Source organism: Belonocnema kinseyi, chromosome 9 (assembly GCF_010883055.1).
Source record: "Belonocnema kinseyi isolate 2016_QV_RU_SX_M_011 chromosome 9, B_treatae_v1, whole genome shotgun sequence".
Taxonomy (NCBI): domain Eukaryota; kingdom Metazoa; phylum Arthropoda; class Insecta; order Hymenoptera; family Cynipidae; genus Belonocnema; species Belonocnema kinseyi.
Genome location: NC_046665.1, coordinates 113357189 through 113377358, shown reverse-complemented (window position 1 = coordinate 113377358; position 20170 = coordinate 113357189). Strand labels below are relative to the sequence as shown.

The following is a 20170-nucleotide window of genomic DNA, read 5'->3' as shown; positions in this document are numbered from 1 at the left end:
TCGTGGCTACTTCTTTCTTTCCTTCAATATTTAAATATGGAAACCTAATGGAGTCCAGGATCAAGGATCTTTCTACGCAATTACTTTTGGCCATATTTTCAAAATAGTGCGAAATGTATTCAAACCAAACAATTCGCCTATAATATGGGAGGGTGCTATCTACGGGGAGCGGAGGGTAGAGGGGAAGGGACTTTTTTCGCCGGACGCGCCGTCTATATTTATGGCGGGTAACTAAGCTCGCACCGCATCTACGTTTATAATATCTTTGGATAACCTCCTTTACCCTACAACGGTAAGTGCTCTTCAAGCTTTTGCAAGCTCGCTGTTCTTCATCCTCTCGGTACTCTGTCTAGAGGATCTGGGAATTTTTCCCTTTCATTTATTAGCCTTTTCTTTTCTTACTTCTTCTTGCTCTTTTTTACTACTTCTTTTTCCTTCTATCTTATGTCTCTATTGCGCTCCTCTCACTTTCATTTCTCGGTCCGCTGCAGAGACGATCTGGGATGCTTCTTTTCATTTCTCGGTCCTCTGTAGAGTGGATCTGGGATCCTTTTTTTTTGATTAATTTGTTATTCTCGGTCCTCTGTATAGAGGATCGGGGAATTCTGTCTTCATAGTTCTCGGTCCTCTGTAGAGACGATCTGGGATCCTTTTCTTTTTGATTAATTTGTTATTCTCGGTCCTCTTTATAGAGGATCGGGGACTATTATCCTACGTCTCGGTCCTCTGCTAAGAGGATCTGGGAATTTTTTCTTCGCAGTTCTCGGTCCTTTGTAGAGAGGATCTGGAATCCTATCTTTCTTTATTACTTTCTCGGTCCTCTGTCAAGGGGATAAGGGATTTTTTTGTCCACCTACGTCTCGATCAAGAGGATCTGGGATTCCATTCCAGTCAACATGATGGACCACGGGACCACCACGAAAAAAGTATATTTTGCCCCAAAAGGCTGAAGTCGGTGATCAACCGGCCCCAGCCAGCCACAGTGTGTCGAAATCTTGTTTTTTTTTTGACATCGATCGAAATTATTATGAACTCTAATTCTACGATCCGACTGATCTTTCGTAATTTGGGATCCAATGAATAAATGTTTCATTCCTTGTGTATTTCCATGAACCGTTACCTTATAAAATAAAAAATTGCTTGACAATTTTATTTTGTTAAACTTTAAACTTAAAAAAATTGCTTGTCAGGGTGTCTGACACCCCAAGCAATTGTCAAACTCTTATAAACCATACCAAAGAGATTAGGTCCTAATATCTTTGGAGACACTATAACTGTAAGTAATGTCGTTTAGCATACTGCATCAAGCGTCAGTCTACTAGCAGCAGCTGCTGACAGTGAAATAATTTATTTTTTTCAATTATTTCATACTTTTTTTCTTTGTAGATGGCTTATAACTTACGGCAGCGCGTCATGCGCAAGCAGAATGTGGATGTGTTGAACAAAATATAATTGTTAAAATACTGTTAAATATTTTTCTTTTTTCAATTTCTTTTATTTTGTATAGTATTACATGTCAAAGTTCCTCTTTTTTTTATAATAATAAATCTATTTAGAAGCGAAAAATCTGATTCATCATTTTATCATAAAATTGACTTTTCAACTATGCAAATAAATATCTTTTTTGAAAGCACCCATGTTGCATTTTTTTATGAAAATACACAATCTCAAAAGCATAGTCATGAACTTTCAGGTTAAAATAATTAAAATTTCGTGAGTTATGAATTTTTAATTAAAAAAACCCATTTTTTCACTTTTTTCAATAATTTTTTTAACGAACTTAAAATAAATAAATGGCTATAAAATCAACTCTACCTTATAAAAGATACCTTAAAATATATCGAATAATTTTATTGTGACAATATATGCAATAGGGGTTAAACAATACATGATTAAATATGCTGGGGTCTTAACCACCCACAATGCACATTACCGCGATTTTCACCATTTATGCACTTTGAGGGTTAAATGCCAAAATTGTTGAAAATGAAAAAAAAGTTTAGGCAAAATTATTCTTTTAAGTGAAAAATAATGTCATAATGTTTGATGTTTGATAAAAAATTACATTTTTAAAACAATTTTTTTGTTTATCTGCTTTAAAGTTGTAAAAATATAATTTAGCTATCTCAAAAAATATTTAAAAAATTGTTAATGATTTCAGATAAGTCGAAAAAGTATCTTGAAAATTTTTAAGAAATTGCTTGTTTTACTCGATTTAATTTTTTTCTGCAAAGCTGTGTGTCCGCTTAAAAGATATTTTAAACATTTTTACGCTTGAAAAAATTTAAGAATATTTTATTAATTTTTCAGAAAGTTTTCAAAGTTTTTAAAGATTTGTACTTTTCTTAAAACTAAAATTGTCGCAAAATCTCCTGGATTTGTTTTTTTTTACAATTTTCGGAAAACTTTTGTAAAGTTTCTCAATATTTTTAAATATTTTCCTTAAATAAATTTTTCAAACAAAAAGAATAATTTTTATTATTCTCAGGAATCTCAAAAATAATTGTTATTATTTAAAAACCTTTCAAAATCATTTTAAAAACTTCTAAATGTTCTAAATTTTTCAATTCAAAAATTTGAATTTTTAATTTAAACAAAGTTAATTTTCAATCAAATGCATCAATCTTCCGGATTAATTAATAATAATTTTGGAAATATTGCGTAATGTTTTACAATCTTTTTAAATTTATATTTAAAATTAAATTTAGAAAATAATCACTGTAAACATCCCTAGAAATTTCCAGACATTTCTTTATTATTATTAAAATTTTCTAAATCTTGAAAAAAATGTAAAATTATGCTTCAAAATCTTAAAAAATATGTTCATTTTATTTTTATTTTTTCAAATTCTAAATTGTTTTCGAAATTTACAAAAACTTCTAAATATATTTTTAAATTATTCAAATTTTTCCTTTGAACAACTTTGAACAACTTTGAACAAATTCTGCAAAATTAAGAAAAATATCCTGGAAATCTTCCAGATACTTTACTGAGAATTTTCGAAATTTGTGGAAATATTTAAAAATCTTTTCATATAAAGTCTAAAAATAAACTTCGTGAAATAAACAATTATTAAAAAATTTTCCATAAATTTAAAGAACATTTTTTTATTCTACTAGCAGCAGCTGCTGAAAGTGGAGGTAAGAAAATCGTAGGGTCTCTAACACCCAGTGTGCACTTAGTGAGTGGAAAGTAATTTTGGAGTAAATTTTTATTTTATTTTAATTTTATAACGTAAGTATATCATGTGACGTAAATTAATTTTTTTTCGATTACTTTATACTTTTTTCTCTGTAGATGGCAGCCATGTCGCAATATTTTTTTTTTATGAAAGTACACTATTTCAAAAGGGTAGTCATGGATTTTTAGGTTAAAATAATTAAAATTGCGTGAGTTGTGAATTTTAAAGTAAAGAAACCCATTTTTACTTTTTTTTAAATAATTTTTTTGAACAAACTTAAAATAAATAAAAGGCGATAAAATCAAATCTGCATTATAAAAGATACCTTAAACTATACAGGATAATTTTATTGTAACAATATATATAATAGGGGTTAAATAATACATGATTAGATACGCTGGGGTCTTAAACACCCACGATGCACTTTACCGTAATTTTTACCATGTATGCACTTTGAGGGATAAACCAAAAACAAAGCGAATTTTTTAATATAGTAGATTTAAAAATTAAATAAAATACAGGCGAATTTATACAAAAAGGACAAATTTTAATAAAGTTTTCATGTCTGCAGTTCAAAAATTAACTTTTAACAACAAAAAAACAAATTTACAAAAAAAAATTTTAATTTTCATTGGAATAAATGAATTTGCAACTAAAAAAATAAATGAAAAAAATTAAATAGTTCAATTATCAGTTAAAAAAATAAGTTTGAAAACGTAAAAAAGGGATGTGAATAAAACTCTTAAATTTTCAACCAAACCTAATAAATTAAAAAAAAATCAATAAAATAGTTTAAATTTCATCGAAAGAAGTGAATATACAACTAAAAACTATATTTTGAACTAAATTTGTTTACCAAGTCGTTAAATGTTTAACGAAAGAAACTAATTTTTAACCAAAATAAATGACTGCAAACAAGAAGAATAATCATCTTTCAAAAAGTTAGAACACTTAGTTAAATTTTCAACTAAAGAAATTAATTTTTAAGATAAGAACGAATTTATACAAAATTAGTTTAATATTCAATCGAAAATGATTTTCCAACCAAAAAGATTAATTGCTAAACATAAAGATTAATTGACAAGCAAGATAGATGAATTTTCAACAGAATAAATAAATTTGTAACTAAATATTTGAACTTCAAAATATAAAATAAAAAATTTTTACTAAAAGAAAACGAATTTTCAATTAAAAAAATGAATTTACAAACAAGAATAATGACCTCAAAAGAAGTCAGAACACTTAATTAAATTTTCAAGTAAAAAAATGATTTTCAAGAAAAAAAGAACGAATTTGTGAAAAATTAGTTAAATATGAACCGAAAATAATTTTTCAACCAAAAAGAATAATTGCTAAGCATAATGATTAATTTTCAATTTTCAGTTCATCAATTTAAAAAAAAACTGATTTTCACCATAATAATTTATTTTAAATCAAAGAGATGAATCTTCAACAAACGGCGTAAAATGCAATACAATAAAAGATGAACTTTCAACAAAATATAAATATAGTTTATACAGGGAAGAAACTTAAAACCATAAAATTTTGATAAAAAATAGTTATATTCAACCAAAAATAAATAAATAAAAAAGAAACCGATTTTTCTCGAAAACACTAGGTATTTAATTTATATTTTTTAATTTTTTGCTATCAAAAAATAGGAAAACCTTATTTCATTATCCAAAAAATTGAATAATTACATTTTGTGTTAAAAAAATTAATGTTTAACAAAAAAAAGCGATTTTTCAAATAGAATAGTTGTATTTGCAGCCATAGAGATGAATTTTTAACTGAAGTAATGCATGTTAAATTAAAATCATTACTCTTAACTAAGTAGTATAACTAGAAAGCAAAAAACATGCATTTTTAATGAAAAATTAAATAGCTGATATTTAAATCTAAAAATATTTTTAACTTAAATAAAAAAACATTTGAATTTAAACAAAAAAGAGGAATTTCAAATAAAATACTTAATTTTTAAGTTAAACGATTAATTTTTAACAATGAAAACAAACGAATTTCGAATAAAATAGTTAAATTTTATTCGAAACAAATTAATTAGCAACTAAAAGAATTTGTAACCAAAAATAAAATAGTTCACTTTTCAGTTTAGAAAGTAATTTTGAACCAAAAAAGGAAGTTTGAACGAGATACTTAATTTTTTAACCAAAAATAATGCCTTTTCAACCAAAAAGTCAATTTTTCAACTAAAAAATTAATTTTAAACCAAAATAAGAGGATTTGCAAACAAGAAAAAAATTAAATAATAATTTATATCAAATAATTAAATTAAAAACGAGCTTTTGAAAAATTAGTTAAATTAGTAAACAAAAATGAATTTTTGCCTAAAAACATTTATTGTTGAGCATCAAAATTAATTTTCATCCAAACGAGACGAATTTTTAATAGAATGTATTAATTTTCAACTAAATGTTGGATTTTTAAACTAAAAGAGGGATATTTTTAACAAAAATGGACAAGTTAAATTTTCAGATATCAATTTTCAATGCAAAAACTAATTACATTTTTTAAACAAATAATTTATGAGTTAATTATTAAAATAAAATAAAAACTTAATTAATTAAAAACTAATAAAAGACAAATTAAAAAAATTTGAAATGAGCCAAAAAATAAGTTTTTTCTCTAAAACAGTTGGTTTTTTAATTTGAAAATATGGCTCTTTTTATTTTTCGTTATAAGAAATAAGAAAACTTTTTAAAACATGTGATATAAAACGTTATTTTGGTCAACAATAATGTTATGTTTCTGAAATTCAGAACTAAGCAAGAAAAACTGACCGTCCTTAAAATATTAAATTTTTTCTTTTCAAACTGAAAAACTGAAATTTTTGTTCTATTTCACGAATGAACTACAAATTTTTATTATTAACTTGTATAGAAGAAGCGAGATACTTGAATTTTCAACAAAAAATAATGTATTTACAACCAAAAAGGTGAATTGTCAAAAAAGAAGATTTACTTCCTACCAAAAAGTCAATTTTTCAACTTAAAATTTAATGTTTAGCCAAATATAAATACTTTTAACGAAGAAGTTAAATTTGTCACAATTTAGTATAATTTTTAACCAAAGAATTGGATTTTTAACCAAAATAAATGGATTTGCAACCAAGAATAATATTTTTTTAAATTTAAATTTTCAAATGCATAGTTTCATTTTCAACTAAAAATAACAATTTTCGAGAAAAAAAAAGAATTTTTAAATAATTAGTTAAATTGTTAACCAAAAAATGATTTTTCTACTCAAGACATTAATTGTTGATGGTTTATTTTTAAACTAAGAGGATAATTTTTAATAAAAAATGGACAAGTTAAATTTTCAGTTAATCAATTTTTTTTGAAAAAACTAATTTTCGCCAAAATATTTTATTTTAAACCAAATAGATGAATTTTCAACAAACAAACTAAATTTAAATAGTTCATATTTCAAACAAAAATTATTTTAAATTAGTTTAAATTATTCAAAACAAAAATACGATTTTTCTCTAAAACAGTTTGTTTTTTTAATTCGAAAATGTGTTTTTTTATATTTTTCGCTATAAAAAATAAGAAAACTTTTGACAACATGTTATATGAGACGTTATTTTAGTAAACAATAATGTTATGTTTATGAAATTCAGAACTATGCAAGAAAAACCGACCGTTCTTGAAATATTAAATTTTTACTTTTCAAACTGATTAACGGACACTTTTACTCTATTTTTCGAATAAACTATAAATTTTTATTAAGATCTTGTAAAGAAGAAGCTATTTTTCATATATTAAATTTGAATTTTCGCGGAGCTCTGATCCGAACAGATGGCGCACTCTGGTGAGTGGTAAACTCCCCACTCGTAGTAATTTCTAGGAACTTTCGTCTAGTCTATTTGATTTCCATCCGGCGTCCTTTGAGGTTAGTGTTGGTAGACAGTTGTAACGGTTACCTGTCCCTCGGGTGTTTGACGGCTGTGTTTTTCTGCATGTGAATTTTCGTTCATTCTGTGTGAATATGCTTTACCCGAAAAATGGAGCGAAAGCTCTGGAGGCCGAGGATGGAGATAAGTTGCATGGCCCGCTAACTCCACATCGGATTAAAATGCCCAGTGAACAAGAAGACACCCGCTCAAGACGAGCGATGCACGAGAAAGTAAAGAAGATCAATGGTGTCGGTGTTGCTCTCAGTCCTCTTACTCTGCAATCGCCCGCGCAAAAACCGGTTATCCGTAAACGAAGAAAAAAAAATTCAAAACGCGGATCTGTCGAAAAATTGCCCGCGGACAATAATCACAAAGTGACAGATTATTTTCAAGTTCGACGCAGTGTGAGAAAGTGCAAAACGACTGTGCTGGAAGAGAAGCAGAGGGACCTTGAGAAGAAAATACTCACTGGGTCGGAAGACGGATTAGAGGTGAGAAAAAAAACATTATTCGATTTTCTCTCCACAGAATCAGTGAAATCAAATTTAAAATTCATCAAATCTGGCATTAATTAAAGCTCGGTGTTTGCATTTTTTATAATTTCGTTTCGATTTTGACAGAGATCGATACATTTTTTTTCAATTGTTTGGGAATATGACATGGCGGCGGCAATGTTTGAAACTTTTAAACTCTCCGCTTGTGTCACTAGGGTTATCGAAAAACATGAATTTTTGATTTTTGGAGGTCTCGTCGTGTTATTTGGTGAAGAAAAATTTCCGAATTTTTTGAGAAAACGTTGAAAATGATCAAAAATTGTTGAAAATTTAATTTGAATGTAATTTTTAACCTTTAAAAAATAACGAAAATTGGATTTTAATTAATTTCTATTAATATTCAACAATTAATAATGTAAGGAATTTGAAAATGGAAGAAAACTAAAATTTTAAGAGGTAATTTAATTTAATTTTCAACTGATGAAACTACAAGAAAATTAAAAATTGAAGAAAATTGAATTTTTCAATGGCTGAATTTTTAATTTTATTTAATTTTTAATTATTGAAATTGCAAGAGAATTAAGAATGGAATTTTGAACAGCTGAATTTTGAATTTTCAGCAGTTGGAATTTTAACTATTGAAATTTTAATAAATTTAAATTTGCAAAAGTTAAATTATTAATTTTATTTAATTTTCAACTGCTGAAGCTGCAAGAAAATTAAAAATTGAATTTTTCACAGCTAAATTTTCAACAGTTAAAAAATGAAGAAAATTCAATTTTCAACATTTGAATTTCTAATTTTATTTCATTTTCAATATCTGAAGCTATAAGAAAATAAAAAATTCATTTGTCACAACTAAATTTTCAATTTTCAGCAGTTGATAATTGAAGAATATTAAATTTTCAATTTTATTTTATTTTTAACTGCTGAAAATATAAGGGAATTAATCATTGAAATTTTAACAGTTGAATTTATCATTTTTTTGAATTTTTAACTGTTTTTTGGCAGTTAGAAAATTTATCTGTTGAAAATGAAAGAAACTTAAATTTGCAACCATTGACTTCTTAATTTTATTTTATTTTTAACTGCTGAAACTCTCAGAAAATTCAAATTTGAATTTTGGAAAGCTAAATTTTCAATTTTTAACGGCTGAATTTTTAATTTTCAGTTGTTGAAAATTGAAGAAAAGTATATTTTCAGGAGTTGAATTTGGAATTTTATTTAATTTTCAGATGATAACACTGCAAGAAAATTAAATTTTTAGCAGGTAAATTTGCAATTTTCAGCAGTTAAAAATGGATGAATATTCAATTTTCAACTGCTTAAAATTGGAAGCAAATTCAACTTTCAAAAGTTAAAATTTTTAATATTTTCGAATTTTCTTACATTTTTAATACTGGAAAATTGTACTGCTAAAAATTGATTTAAATTGTTCGAAATTTTTTTTTCTATTTTCATCTGTTCGAAGTTCAGTTATCAATTGTTTAACTTTAAATTGTTAAAAACGTTCATTGAAAAATCAACTTTTTTTTTCAAAATTTAATTATTTTGTATAAAATTGTACCATTTTCTTGAATTGTGATCTTTTTGGTCGAAAATTTCAATAATTTATTTAAAAAGTTCATTTTCTTGTATTGGAAATTGATATTTAATGGTATAAAGTCATATTTTTTAGCTGACATAAGTAAATATGACATTTTTTATTTTAAACAGAAATTTTATCGTTTTATTCCGGGCATAAAAGATTTTACGTTATAAATTATTATAAATGATTAATTATATAATTATTTATTATAAAGAAATAGAAGAAAATTGAAAATTCAACTTTTGAGAATTTAATTTTCGATTTAGGTAAATCTTAACTGTTGACAAATATATTTTTCTTAAATTTAAAAAAATGAAAAATTGTACTGCTGAATGTTATAAGAAATTAAAAATTAAATTAATAATTAATCATTTTTCTTTGAAAATTAAATCATTGGGTTGAAAATTTTGTAGAAAATTGTACTATTTTCTTGAAAAGTGATCTTTTCGGTCGAAAATTCCAATAATTTATTTTAAAAATTCGTTCTTTTGGATTGGAAATTTATATTTAATGGTATAAAGTCATATTTTTTAGCTGAAATAAGTAAATATTAAATCTTTTATTTTAAACAAAAATTTTATTGTTTTATGCAAGGTATAAAATATTTTACGTTATAAATTATTATACATGATTAATTATAAAGAAATTGAAGAAAATGGAAAATCCAACTGTGAAAATTCAATTTTCTTCATTTTCTTAAATGGGCGAAACTTAGCTGCTGAATGTTATAAGAAATTGAAAATTTAATTAATAGTTAATATTTTTTTCTTTGAAAATTCAATCCTTTGATTAAACATTCATCTTCGTGTTTTAAAAAATCCACAATTTCATTAAAAATTCAACTATTTTGTTGAAAATTTAATTCTTTTGTTGCAAATTGAATTAATTTTTTAAAAAAGTCATGTCTTTCATCGAAAACTCAAGTCATTTTTTTCGAAAATTCGTCGTTTTGTATTGGAAATTGATATTTTATTGGTAAAGTCGTATTTTTTGCTCGCAATAAGTAAATATAAATTTTTAACAGAAATTTTATTGTTTTATGCCAGGTATAAAAATTTTTATTTTATAAATTACTATAAATTTTCGTAAATCTTGAAGAGTTGAAATATTAATTTTTGATAAATAAATAAAAAAATCTAACTATTGAAAATTTAATTTTCTTCAATTTTTTAAATTGGCAAAATTCATCTGCTTAATGTTATAAAAAATTGTATTAATAATTAATATTTTTTCTTTAAAAATTCAATCCTTTGGTTAAAAATTTAACTCTGTTCTTTGAAAAATCAAACATTTCATTAAAAATTCAACTATTTTGTTGAAAATTAAATTATTTTGTAGAAAATTGAATTCTTTTGTTGCAAATTGAACTATTTTCTTAAAAATTCATATTTATCGCCGAAAATTGAACTACTTTGTTTTGAAAATTCGTCCTTTTGGATTGGAAATTAATATTTTATTGGTAAAAGTCGTATTTTTTTGCTGAAATAAGTAAATACGATTTTTTTTTATTTTTCACAAAAATTTTATTGTTTTATGCCAGGTATAAAATATTTTACGTTTTAAATGATTATAAATGATTAATTATATAAGTATTACTTATAAAGAAATTTAAAAACCAAACTGTTGGGAATTTAATTTTCGATTTGCGTAAATCCTCAGCAGTTGAAATTTTGATTTTTAATTGTTGAAAATTAGACAATTTTCTTCAATTTTTAAAATTGGCAAAATTAAATCGCTGAATATGTTATAAAAAATTAAAAATTAAGTTAATAGTTAATCATTATTGTGTAAAAATTCATGTATGTTGTTTGAAAATTGAAAAAATTCATGCAAAATTCAACTATTTTGTTGAAAATTTAATTATTTTCTTAAAAATTGAAGTCTTTTCTTAAAAGGTCATCTTTTTGGTCGAAGAAAATATGAGATTCTTATAGAAGATTATCGAAGCTCTAATTAATTTTTTTAACTGTAGATATTTTAAAAATTATATAATTTTAATTATTATATAATTTTAATTATTAAAAAATTTTAGGTTAAACAGTTTCCTGGTAAAGGTCGTGGTATCGTTACAACACGGGATTTTGCAAAGGGGGAATTCGTAGTGGAATATATCGGCGATTTAATCGATCAGGTGACTGCAAAAAAGCGCGAGGCCCAATATTCACAGGACCAAAATATGGGATGTTATTGTTACTACTTCCAACACAGGAATCAGCAGTATTGGTAAGTAAAATTTTAAAAGTCTCTCGAGTTTATTTTTTGACCGGGAGTTTTACAAATTTTAGAAAAAAAAAATATGTTCAAGTTCGATTTGAACTATTTTAAAAAAAAAATGTGTCAAATTTTCATATTATTTAATTATCACACCATTCAGTTTATAATGTATAATTATAAAATCTTTTATTTTTAAAATTTTCCATTTTTTTTAAAAGTAAATTTTTAGTTTTTAAGAATTTTAAATTGCACTCTTGGAAGAGTTAAATAATTGAGAAATTAATAGCGTCTGAAATTGAATTTTTTGTATGAAAAACATTTTTATTTTATCAACTTGAAATATGAATTAATTAATTATTTAAAAAATTTAAACTGTACTTGCAGTATCAAGAAGGCAAAAAGTTCCACTATAATTGTTCTTAAAGTAATAATTTTTTTTTTAAATAATACTTTGGTATTATTTAACCAAGAGTTGAATTTTTTATTTCATTTTTAACTGCTGACATTACAAAAAAGTTCAAAATCGAATTTTTAACAGCTAAGTTTTCAATTTTCAGCAGTTAAAAATTGAAGCCTATTAAATTTTGAACAGTTAAATTTTTAACTTTATTTAGATTTTAAATTCTAAAATGACGAGAAAAGAATTAAAAATTGAATTTTAACAGTTGAATTTATGATTTTCTTTAATTTTTAACTGCTGAAAGTTTAATTTTTTGTTTTTTCCGAATTTTCCTACATTTTTACTACTGGGAAATTGTCCTGCCAAAAATTCTATTTCTGAATGTTATAATGAATTATTGAAAATGTTGAAAAATTAATTTTTGATAAATGCAACTGTTCCAAGTTCAGTTTTAAATTGTTAAAAAAGTAAGAAATTTTAAATTTTCAACCGATGAAAATTCAAGGTAATACAATTTTGAATATTCGTAAATCTTCAACAGTTGAAAATTAAAGAAAATTAAAAGTTCAACTGTTAAAAAATCTAATTTTCCCGGAAATTTTTAAAATGTTTTAAAATAGAAAACTGAACTGCTGTGTGTTATAAGAAATTGAAATTTGTTAAAAATTCAACGATATTCCTAAAAAGCCATCTTTTTCTTCGAAAATTCAACTATTATTTTTGTTGTTGAAAAATTTTTTTTTACTGGAAATTAGTCTTTAATGGTATAAAATCGTATTTTTTGACTGAAATAAGTAAATAGGAATATTTTTATTTTTAACAGAAATTTTATTATTTCATTCCCGGTGTAAAAGATTTTACGTTGAAAAGGATAATAAATGATTAATTATATAATCATTAATTATAAAGAAATTGAAGAAACTTTAAAATACAACTGTTGAGAATTTAATTTTTGATTTTCGTAAATCTTAAGCAGTAAAAATTTGTATTTTTAACTCTTGAAAATTAAAGAAAATAAAAAATTTAATTTCTAACTGTTGAAAATTGAAGAAAAGTAAAAGTTCAGCTTTTGAAAAATCTAATTTTCCTCAATTTTCTTAAATTTTTGAAATTGGAAAATTGAACTGCAGATTGTTATAAGAAATTCAAATCTCAATTAATAGTTAATCATTTTTCTTTGAAAATTCGATCCTTTGGTTAAAAATTTATCTTTGTGGTTTGAAAGTTCAACAGTTTCATTAAAAATGCAAGTATTTTGTTAAAAATTTAATTATTTTTTGGAAATTTAACTATTTTTTTAAAAAGTCATATTTTCCGTCGAAAATTCAACTATTTTATTTAATTTTTTTTATTTTTTCCTTTTGGATTCGAAATTGGTCTTTAATTGTATCAAATTGTATTTTTTTATTCCGTGTATAAATGATTTTACGTTATAAATAATTAATTATTAATTATAAAGAAATAGAAGTAGAAAAATCTAATTTTCCTTAGTTTTATTAACAATTTTGTTGAAATTTTAATTATTTTGTTTGAAATTGAACTATTTTCTTAAAAAATCATCTTTTTCGTGGAAAATTTAACTATTTTTTTTTAATTTGTCCTTTTGGGTTGGAAATTGGTCTTTAATGGTATAAAATCGTATTTTTTGGCTGAAATGAGTAAATAGGAAATTTTTATATTTTTAATTGAAATTTTATTATTTTATTTCGAATATAAAATAATTCACATTAATAATTATTATAAATGGTTAGTTATATAATGATTGATTATAAAGAAATTGAAAAAAATTGAAAATCCAACTGTTGAGAATTTAATTTTCGATTTTTGTAAATCTTCAGCAGTTACAATTTTGATTTTTAAATATTGAAAATTAAAGAAAATAGAGAATATAGTAGAGAATTTTTTGCCAAAATTCTGAAAATCTATTTAAATATTCTGTTAAACTGACTTTTCCAAATGAAAAATCATTTTCAATTTTCCTAGGAATATTGAGGAAATGATTTTATTCTTTTGGAACCTTTCACATTTCTTAAAAAGATACTAAATTTGTTCTTTGTACTCTGCAAAAATCTACATTTTTTTAAAAATCATTTCAAGTTCTAAACATTTGAACCTTTTCCAAACTTCTAAATATCAATTTTGTTTAAATTCACAGGATTTTTTAAAAGTTTTAGGACTAATTTAATTAATTTTAAAAGTTATTTAGAAGTTGTGAAAACATTTCCAAAATAATCTTTATATTGGAACAAAATTTCGAACAACTTCTTGATTTCTCAAGATTTTGAAATAAAAATTTCAAGCAAATCATTTAACTTCTAATTTAAGAAATTTTAAGTTGAAAAAATTTAATTTGTTAATTTTTCTATCCTAAAATAACTTAATTATATAATTTTGAAAAATTTTAAACTTCATTGAATGATTAATTAATTTCGAGTATTGAAAATGTAAACTTTGATTTATATTTTTTGAACTATTGAAATTAAACTATTTTGGAATTATTAAGCAATTGAATACAACATTTTTGAATTGTAAAACTATCAAACTTGAATTTTAAAACTTTAAAAATTCAAGAGTTTATCTTTGGATGCTTTAATTTCTCGTTTATTGTTTATTGCTTTAAGTAGAAAAATGTTTGGAATAGAGTTTGATTTTAAAAATTTGATTGACCGTGAAAAATGTTTGCGAACCGGAAAAAACCGGGAATTTTTTTCTTCGATTAAAATGGTCACCCTAATATTTGCCGCAAAATATAAACATTTATGATAAAATAAATTAATTTTGAAACAAATACTTAAATTTTCGAATAAAAAATATTAAATTTTTCACAAAAATTGGAATAGTTAAACTTTAAGTTGGAAAAATTAATCTTCAACTGAAATAGTTAAATTACAAACCAAAAAGATGCATTTTTAAACAATAAGATACATTTTTTGAAACAAAAGATTAATTTTCTACCAAAAAATACGAATTTTTAACAAAATATATGGATTTTAACGAAATAATTGTATTTTCAACCAAATAGTCGAATTTTGAACTAGAACAAAAAAATGGAATATTTATATTTTTAGCAAAAAATAATAATTTTCATCTTCACTGATGAATTTTCAACTATATGTTTATAAATTTCGGTTAAAAATTCAAGTATTTCAGTTAAATATTTTTTATTTTATTTGAAAATTCATCAGTTTGTTTGAAAATGTCAGTATTTGTTTAAAATTTATTTTTTGGTGCGGAAAGTTATTTTTTTAACTGAAAATTTAACTTATTGTCATTTGATATTTCATAGTTAAATTCATCTGCTTGGTTGAACATTAGTTTTTGTAACATAATATTTAATTATTTAAGTTTTGGTGTTTAGATTATTCTTTTTCGTAAAATTTATGACTTTTATCTTGAAAATTCAATCATTTCAGTTGAAGATTAATTGTTTCAGTTAAAAACTCATTTTTAAAATTAATTTTTTTTCAACTAAAAATGTTACTATTCCATTTTTGGTTGAAAATTATTATTTTTTTACTTCAAGATTCAACTATTTGGTGGAAGATTTGTCATCTTTAATTAAAAATGCAACTATTTCGTTCAAAATTCATGTATTTTGTTGAAAAATTGTATTTTTTTGGTAGACAATTAATCATTTTATTTGAAGATTAATTTTTTTGTTGAAAAATTCATATTTTTATTGTAAAATTTAAGCGTTCTAGTTAAAAACTTCTTATTTTAATTGTGAATTCATCTTTTTGGTTTAAAATAAAGCTTTAAGTTGAAAAAATTAATCATGAGCTCGAATAGTTTCAATTATAAACCAAAAAGATGAATTTTCAACTGAAATGATGCTTCTATATGCTAAAAATCAACATTTAATCAATTAGTTCGAATTATATCCAAGTGGTTGAATTCATTACAAACAAAAAAAGAATTTTTAACAGAAAAAGATTAATTTTTAAGTAAGAAAATCAATTTTCTACTCAAAAAGGAGAATTTTCTACAAAAAAAACTGGAAATTACGTATAAAAAAAGATAAATCTATAATAAAAAATAGAATAGTAAAATTGTTAGTAAAAAAATTAATTTACAAACGAAAAAAATAATAACCAAATACTTTTATTTTCAACAAAATAGTTTAGTTTTCAACCAAATAGATGATTTTTTATTAAAAAATCTTCATTTTCTACCAATAAACAAAATTTCAACTAAGATAGCAAAGTCTACACCAAACATGAAACATTAAAATTTTCTGTTTAAAAAATCAATTGTTAAAAAGAATTTTCATAGAAATAATTGAATATTTCACAAAAGTAGTTACAATTTTCAACCAAAAAGATAAATTTTTAACCAAATACTTGTATTTTCAACAAAATAGTTTAGTTTTCAACCAAAAATATGATTTTGCAAGCAGGAATCTTAATTTTGCAAAAAAAAAAAATCATTTTAAAGTAAGAAAATCAATTTCCTACTCAAAAAAGTAGAATTTTGCACAAAATACTTGAAATTACATCAAAAAAAGATAAATTTATAATTAAAAACATAATAGTCAAATTTTCAGTAAAAAAATTAATTTACAAAAAAAGGATCTTTCAATAAAATAGTTTAGTTTTTAACCAAACCTATAATTTTTCAAGTAAGAATCTTAATTTTGTAACAACAAAATTTCAACAAATCGCATGCATTTTTTAAACTAAAAATGTTTATATTCCATTTTTGGTTGAAAATTATTATTTTTTTACTTCAAGATTCAACTGTTTGGTGGAAAATTTGTCTTCTTTAATTAAAAATGAAAATATTTCGTTAAAAATTCCTGTAATTTGTTGAAAAATTGTTTTTTTTTGTTAGACAGTTAATCTTTTTTATTTGAAGATTAATTTTGTTGTTTAAAAATTCATATTTTTGTTGGAAAATTCAAGCGTTCCAGTTAAAAACTCCTCATTTTAGGTGTGAATTCATCTTTTCGGTTTATTATTAAATCTTTAATTAATCTTTTTGTCTCAAATTAAACAAATTTTCAACCAAATAGTCGAATTTTGATTTAGAAAAAAAATTTCAACAAAAAATGGAATAGTTATATTTTTAGCAAAAAATAATAATTTTCATTTTCATTGATGACTTTTCAACTATTTTTTAAAATAAATTTCGGTTAAAAATTCAAATATTCCAGTTAAATATTTATTATTTTAGTTGAAAATTCATCAGTTTGTTTGAAAATGTAACTATTTTTTGTGTGAAAAGTTATTTTTTTAATAGAAAATTTAACTTATTCTAATTGGATATTCCATAGTTTTAGTGTAAAATTCATCTGCTCGGTTGAACATTAGTTTTTTTTAATCTTATATTTAATTATTTAAATTTTGGTTGATATTTGATCTTTTTTAGTAAAAATTAATTTTTTCCTTAAAAATTCAAAAATTTCAGTTGAAGATTAATTGTTTTAGTCAAAAACTCTTTTTTTTTAAATTAATTTTTTGAACTAAAAATGTTACTATTCCATTTTTGGTTAAATTTTTTTTTACTTTAAAATACAACTATTTGGTGGAAGATTTGTCTTCTTTAATTAAAAATGCAACTATTACGCTCAAAATTCATATTTTTGTTGGAAAATTCAAGCGTTCTAGTTATTGTTGAAAATCCTTTTTTTTTTAAGTTTAACTATTAATTTTTTTCGTTAAAAATAAAATTGATATTTTTTAGTCCAAAATTTACTTTTGATCGTAAAAAATTCAAGTATTTAATTATTTTAATTAACCTTAATTAGGGGACGACTGAAAAATCCCGAAAAATAAAATTCCCGACACAGTAAAATTCCCGAATCAGAAAATTCCCGAATTAGAAAATTACCGAAAAATAAAAATACCGAATTGGAAAATTGCCGAAAAATAAAATTCGCTAATAATAAAATTGCTGAAAAATAAAAATACCGAATTGGAAAATTCCCGAATAATAAAATTCTCGAATAATAAAATTTTAGAATTATAAAATTCCCGAATTTTAACAATTAGAATTTTTCATAAACATATTTTAATTCTATTGATTACAAATACAACAATAAAATATTAGTTTCAAAAATTATTTTTAACATTTAAAATTTCGAAGCTTATTTTTTGAATTAAAAATAGCAATATTTTTAAATAAAATATTTCTAGGTAACGCATGTTTTTTTAATTCTCACAGTATTTCGAATCTGTTTGAAAAACGTCACAAGGTACGTAGAAAATTTAACGAGAACTTTGTTCCAAGCGCACATTTTGACGCTTTTTTGAAAATGTGCATAGAATTTGAAAAAATACGAAAAGCGTTACCAAAAATTGAATTTTAAATTAATATATATATATATTTATTTAAAATTTTTAATTACATTTTTGCGAAAGCTTTTTGTAATTTTTTTATTCAAAAATATTATGCACATTTAAAAAAAAAAAGCGTAAAAATGTAAGCAATAATTTTTTCTTTGAAAGAAGAATTCAATTTGGTATTACCTACCAAATTTGTAAAAACGTGCGCTTGGAAGAAAAAAAAATTATCCCTAAATTTTCTCTGTACCTTACAAAGTTTTTCAAATAAAAACTCGACACACACACACACACATTAATTAATTTAAAAATGTATTTTTGCTAACGTTTTTGGATTTTTTCAAATACTATGAACATTAAAAAAACATGCGTTACCTAGAAATATTTTATTTAAAATTATTGCTATTTTAAATTCAAGAAATAAGCTTCGAAATATTAAATAATAAAAATAATTTTTGAAGCTAATGTCTTATTGTTGTATTTGTGATCAATAAAATATATTTAAAAAAAATTCTAATTGTTAAAATTCGGGAATTTTCAATTCGGATATTTTATAAATCGGCAATTTTCTGTCGCGAATTTTATTATTCGGGAATTTTGCAATTCGATAATATTATTTTTCGACAATTTTATTATTCGCGAATTTAATTAATCGAGAATTTTCTAATTCGGGAATTTTATTTTTCGGGATTTTCAGTCGTCCCTTAATTAGCTTAAAATTTATTATTGAATATTTATTATTTTTCATTATAAGAAGAACCTGTATCAATTTTTTTTCACTGATATTTTAAATATGCAAAATAGTTATCGTGTTTATTTCAGAACAGGGAGTTCCCGATAAAGAAATATAATTTCAGTTGGAATCAATTTTTGTGACGTGAAATTTATACAATTCCAGTACAAAATTTAACTATTTTGCTGGAAATAAGTGTTTTTGTTTATTTTTTAAGAATTAGATTTTTAACCGAAAATGTAGCTATTTTAATTTTGGTTGAAAATCCATCTTTTTTAGATGAAAATTCAGCTATTTGGTAGAAAATTAATATTTTCTCTCTATAAATTAAACTAGTTGTTTGAAAAATGTAACTGTTCCATTTTTTGTTAAAAATTATTATTACTTTTTTTCTTTACCGGGAAATGTAAAATAGTTCCTTTCGATATTTTTTCAGTATTGACGCAACAGTCGAGACGGGAAAATTGGGAAGACTGGCAAATCATTCCCGTAACGGGAATATGGTGACCCGAATCGTAGAAGTGAATTCAGTCCCGCATTTAGTCCTCCTCGCTAAAGAGGATATACCAAAAGGAGTCGAAGTCACATACGACTATGGCGACCGAAGTAAAGAATCACTTCTGCACCATCCATGGCTCGCTTTATAGTGACAATAATATTTTATTACGTAAGATCAGAGCCCTATCACCATTCTCATTTTAAAAATTAATTGGAAAGCCTTTTTTTTCCGCATATTTTTGGACAGATTGACTTTACAGATGAGAGACAAAAAAAAAATCCCATAGTTTTTCAATAAATATATTCTATTGAATTAACAAATTATCTAATTCAGTAGTATATTTTATTGGAAATTTAATTTTTTTTTTGTTGGTTTTTTTTTTCTCTCAGTTTATAGAGTCTTAATCTACTAGACGAATGCAATTTTCACATTGAAATAAAAGTATGTGCGAACTAAAATGAGAGTTCGTAAATATATATATATTTTTTTGTGGGATTAAATTCTTTTTAAATTAAATCGGATTAACCCCTGACTTGAAAGACTTGATCGTTTTCGATAAAAGTGAAAAAAAAAAGATAGTTTTAATTTATCATTAGAACAAATTGTGTATTTTAATATTCGATGCATACTTTCATTTCATATTTTCACCTTTTTTGTTGTAAATAAAGGATAGCTTAGAGTTAAATTTGAAAATTGTAGTATTTGTAATTTGCTGAACTCTTTTTCTTTTCTTTTTTTTTTCTTGTATTAAAATTAATGTCGACTTTTGTTGAGAATAGTCACAAATTTTTATATTTTTTGCAATTTTCTGGTTATGAAATTTGCAATTTGTAGATAGAAGCCCTCAATTTTTCAATTTACTAATCA

At 23.5% G+C, this 20170-nt stretch overlaps 1 protein-coding gene across 1 annotated transcript; it reads left to right on the top strand.

Moving 5' to 3' along the window:
• Window positions 1-7083: 7083 nt before the first annotated feature.
• Window positions 7084-19835, top strand: LOC117179765 (histone-lysine N-methyltransferase PR-Set7). The gene is made up of 3 exons (XM_033371853.1): window positions 7084-7585; window positions 11209-11399; window positions 19241-19835. The coding sequence occupies exons 1-3, from the start codon at window positions 7187-7189 to the stop codon at window positions 19449-19451; spliced, it is 801 nt and encodes a 266-aa protein (XP_033227744.1). The 5' UTR covers window positions 7084-7186; the 3' UTR covers window positions 19452-19835.
• Window positions 19836-20170: the final 335 nt, after the last annotated feature.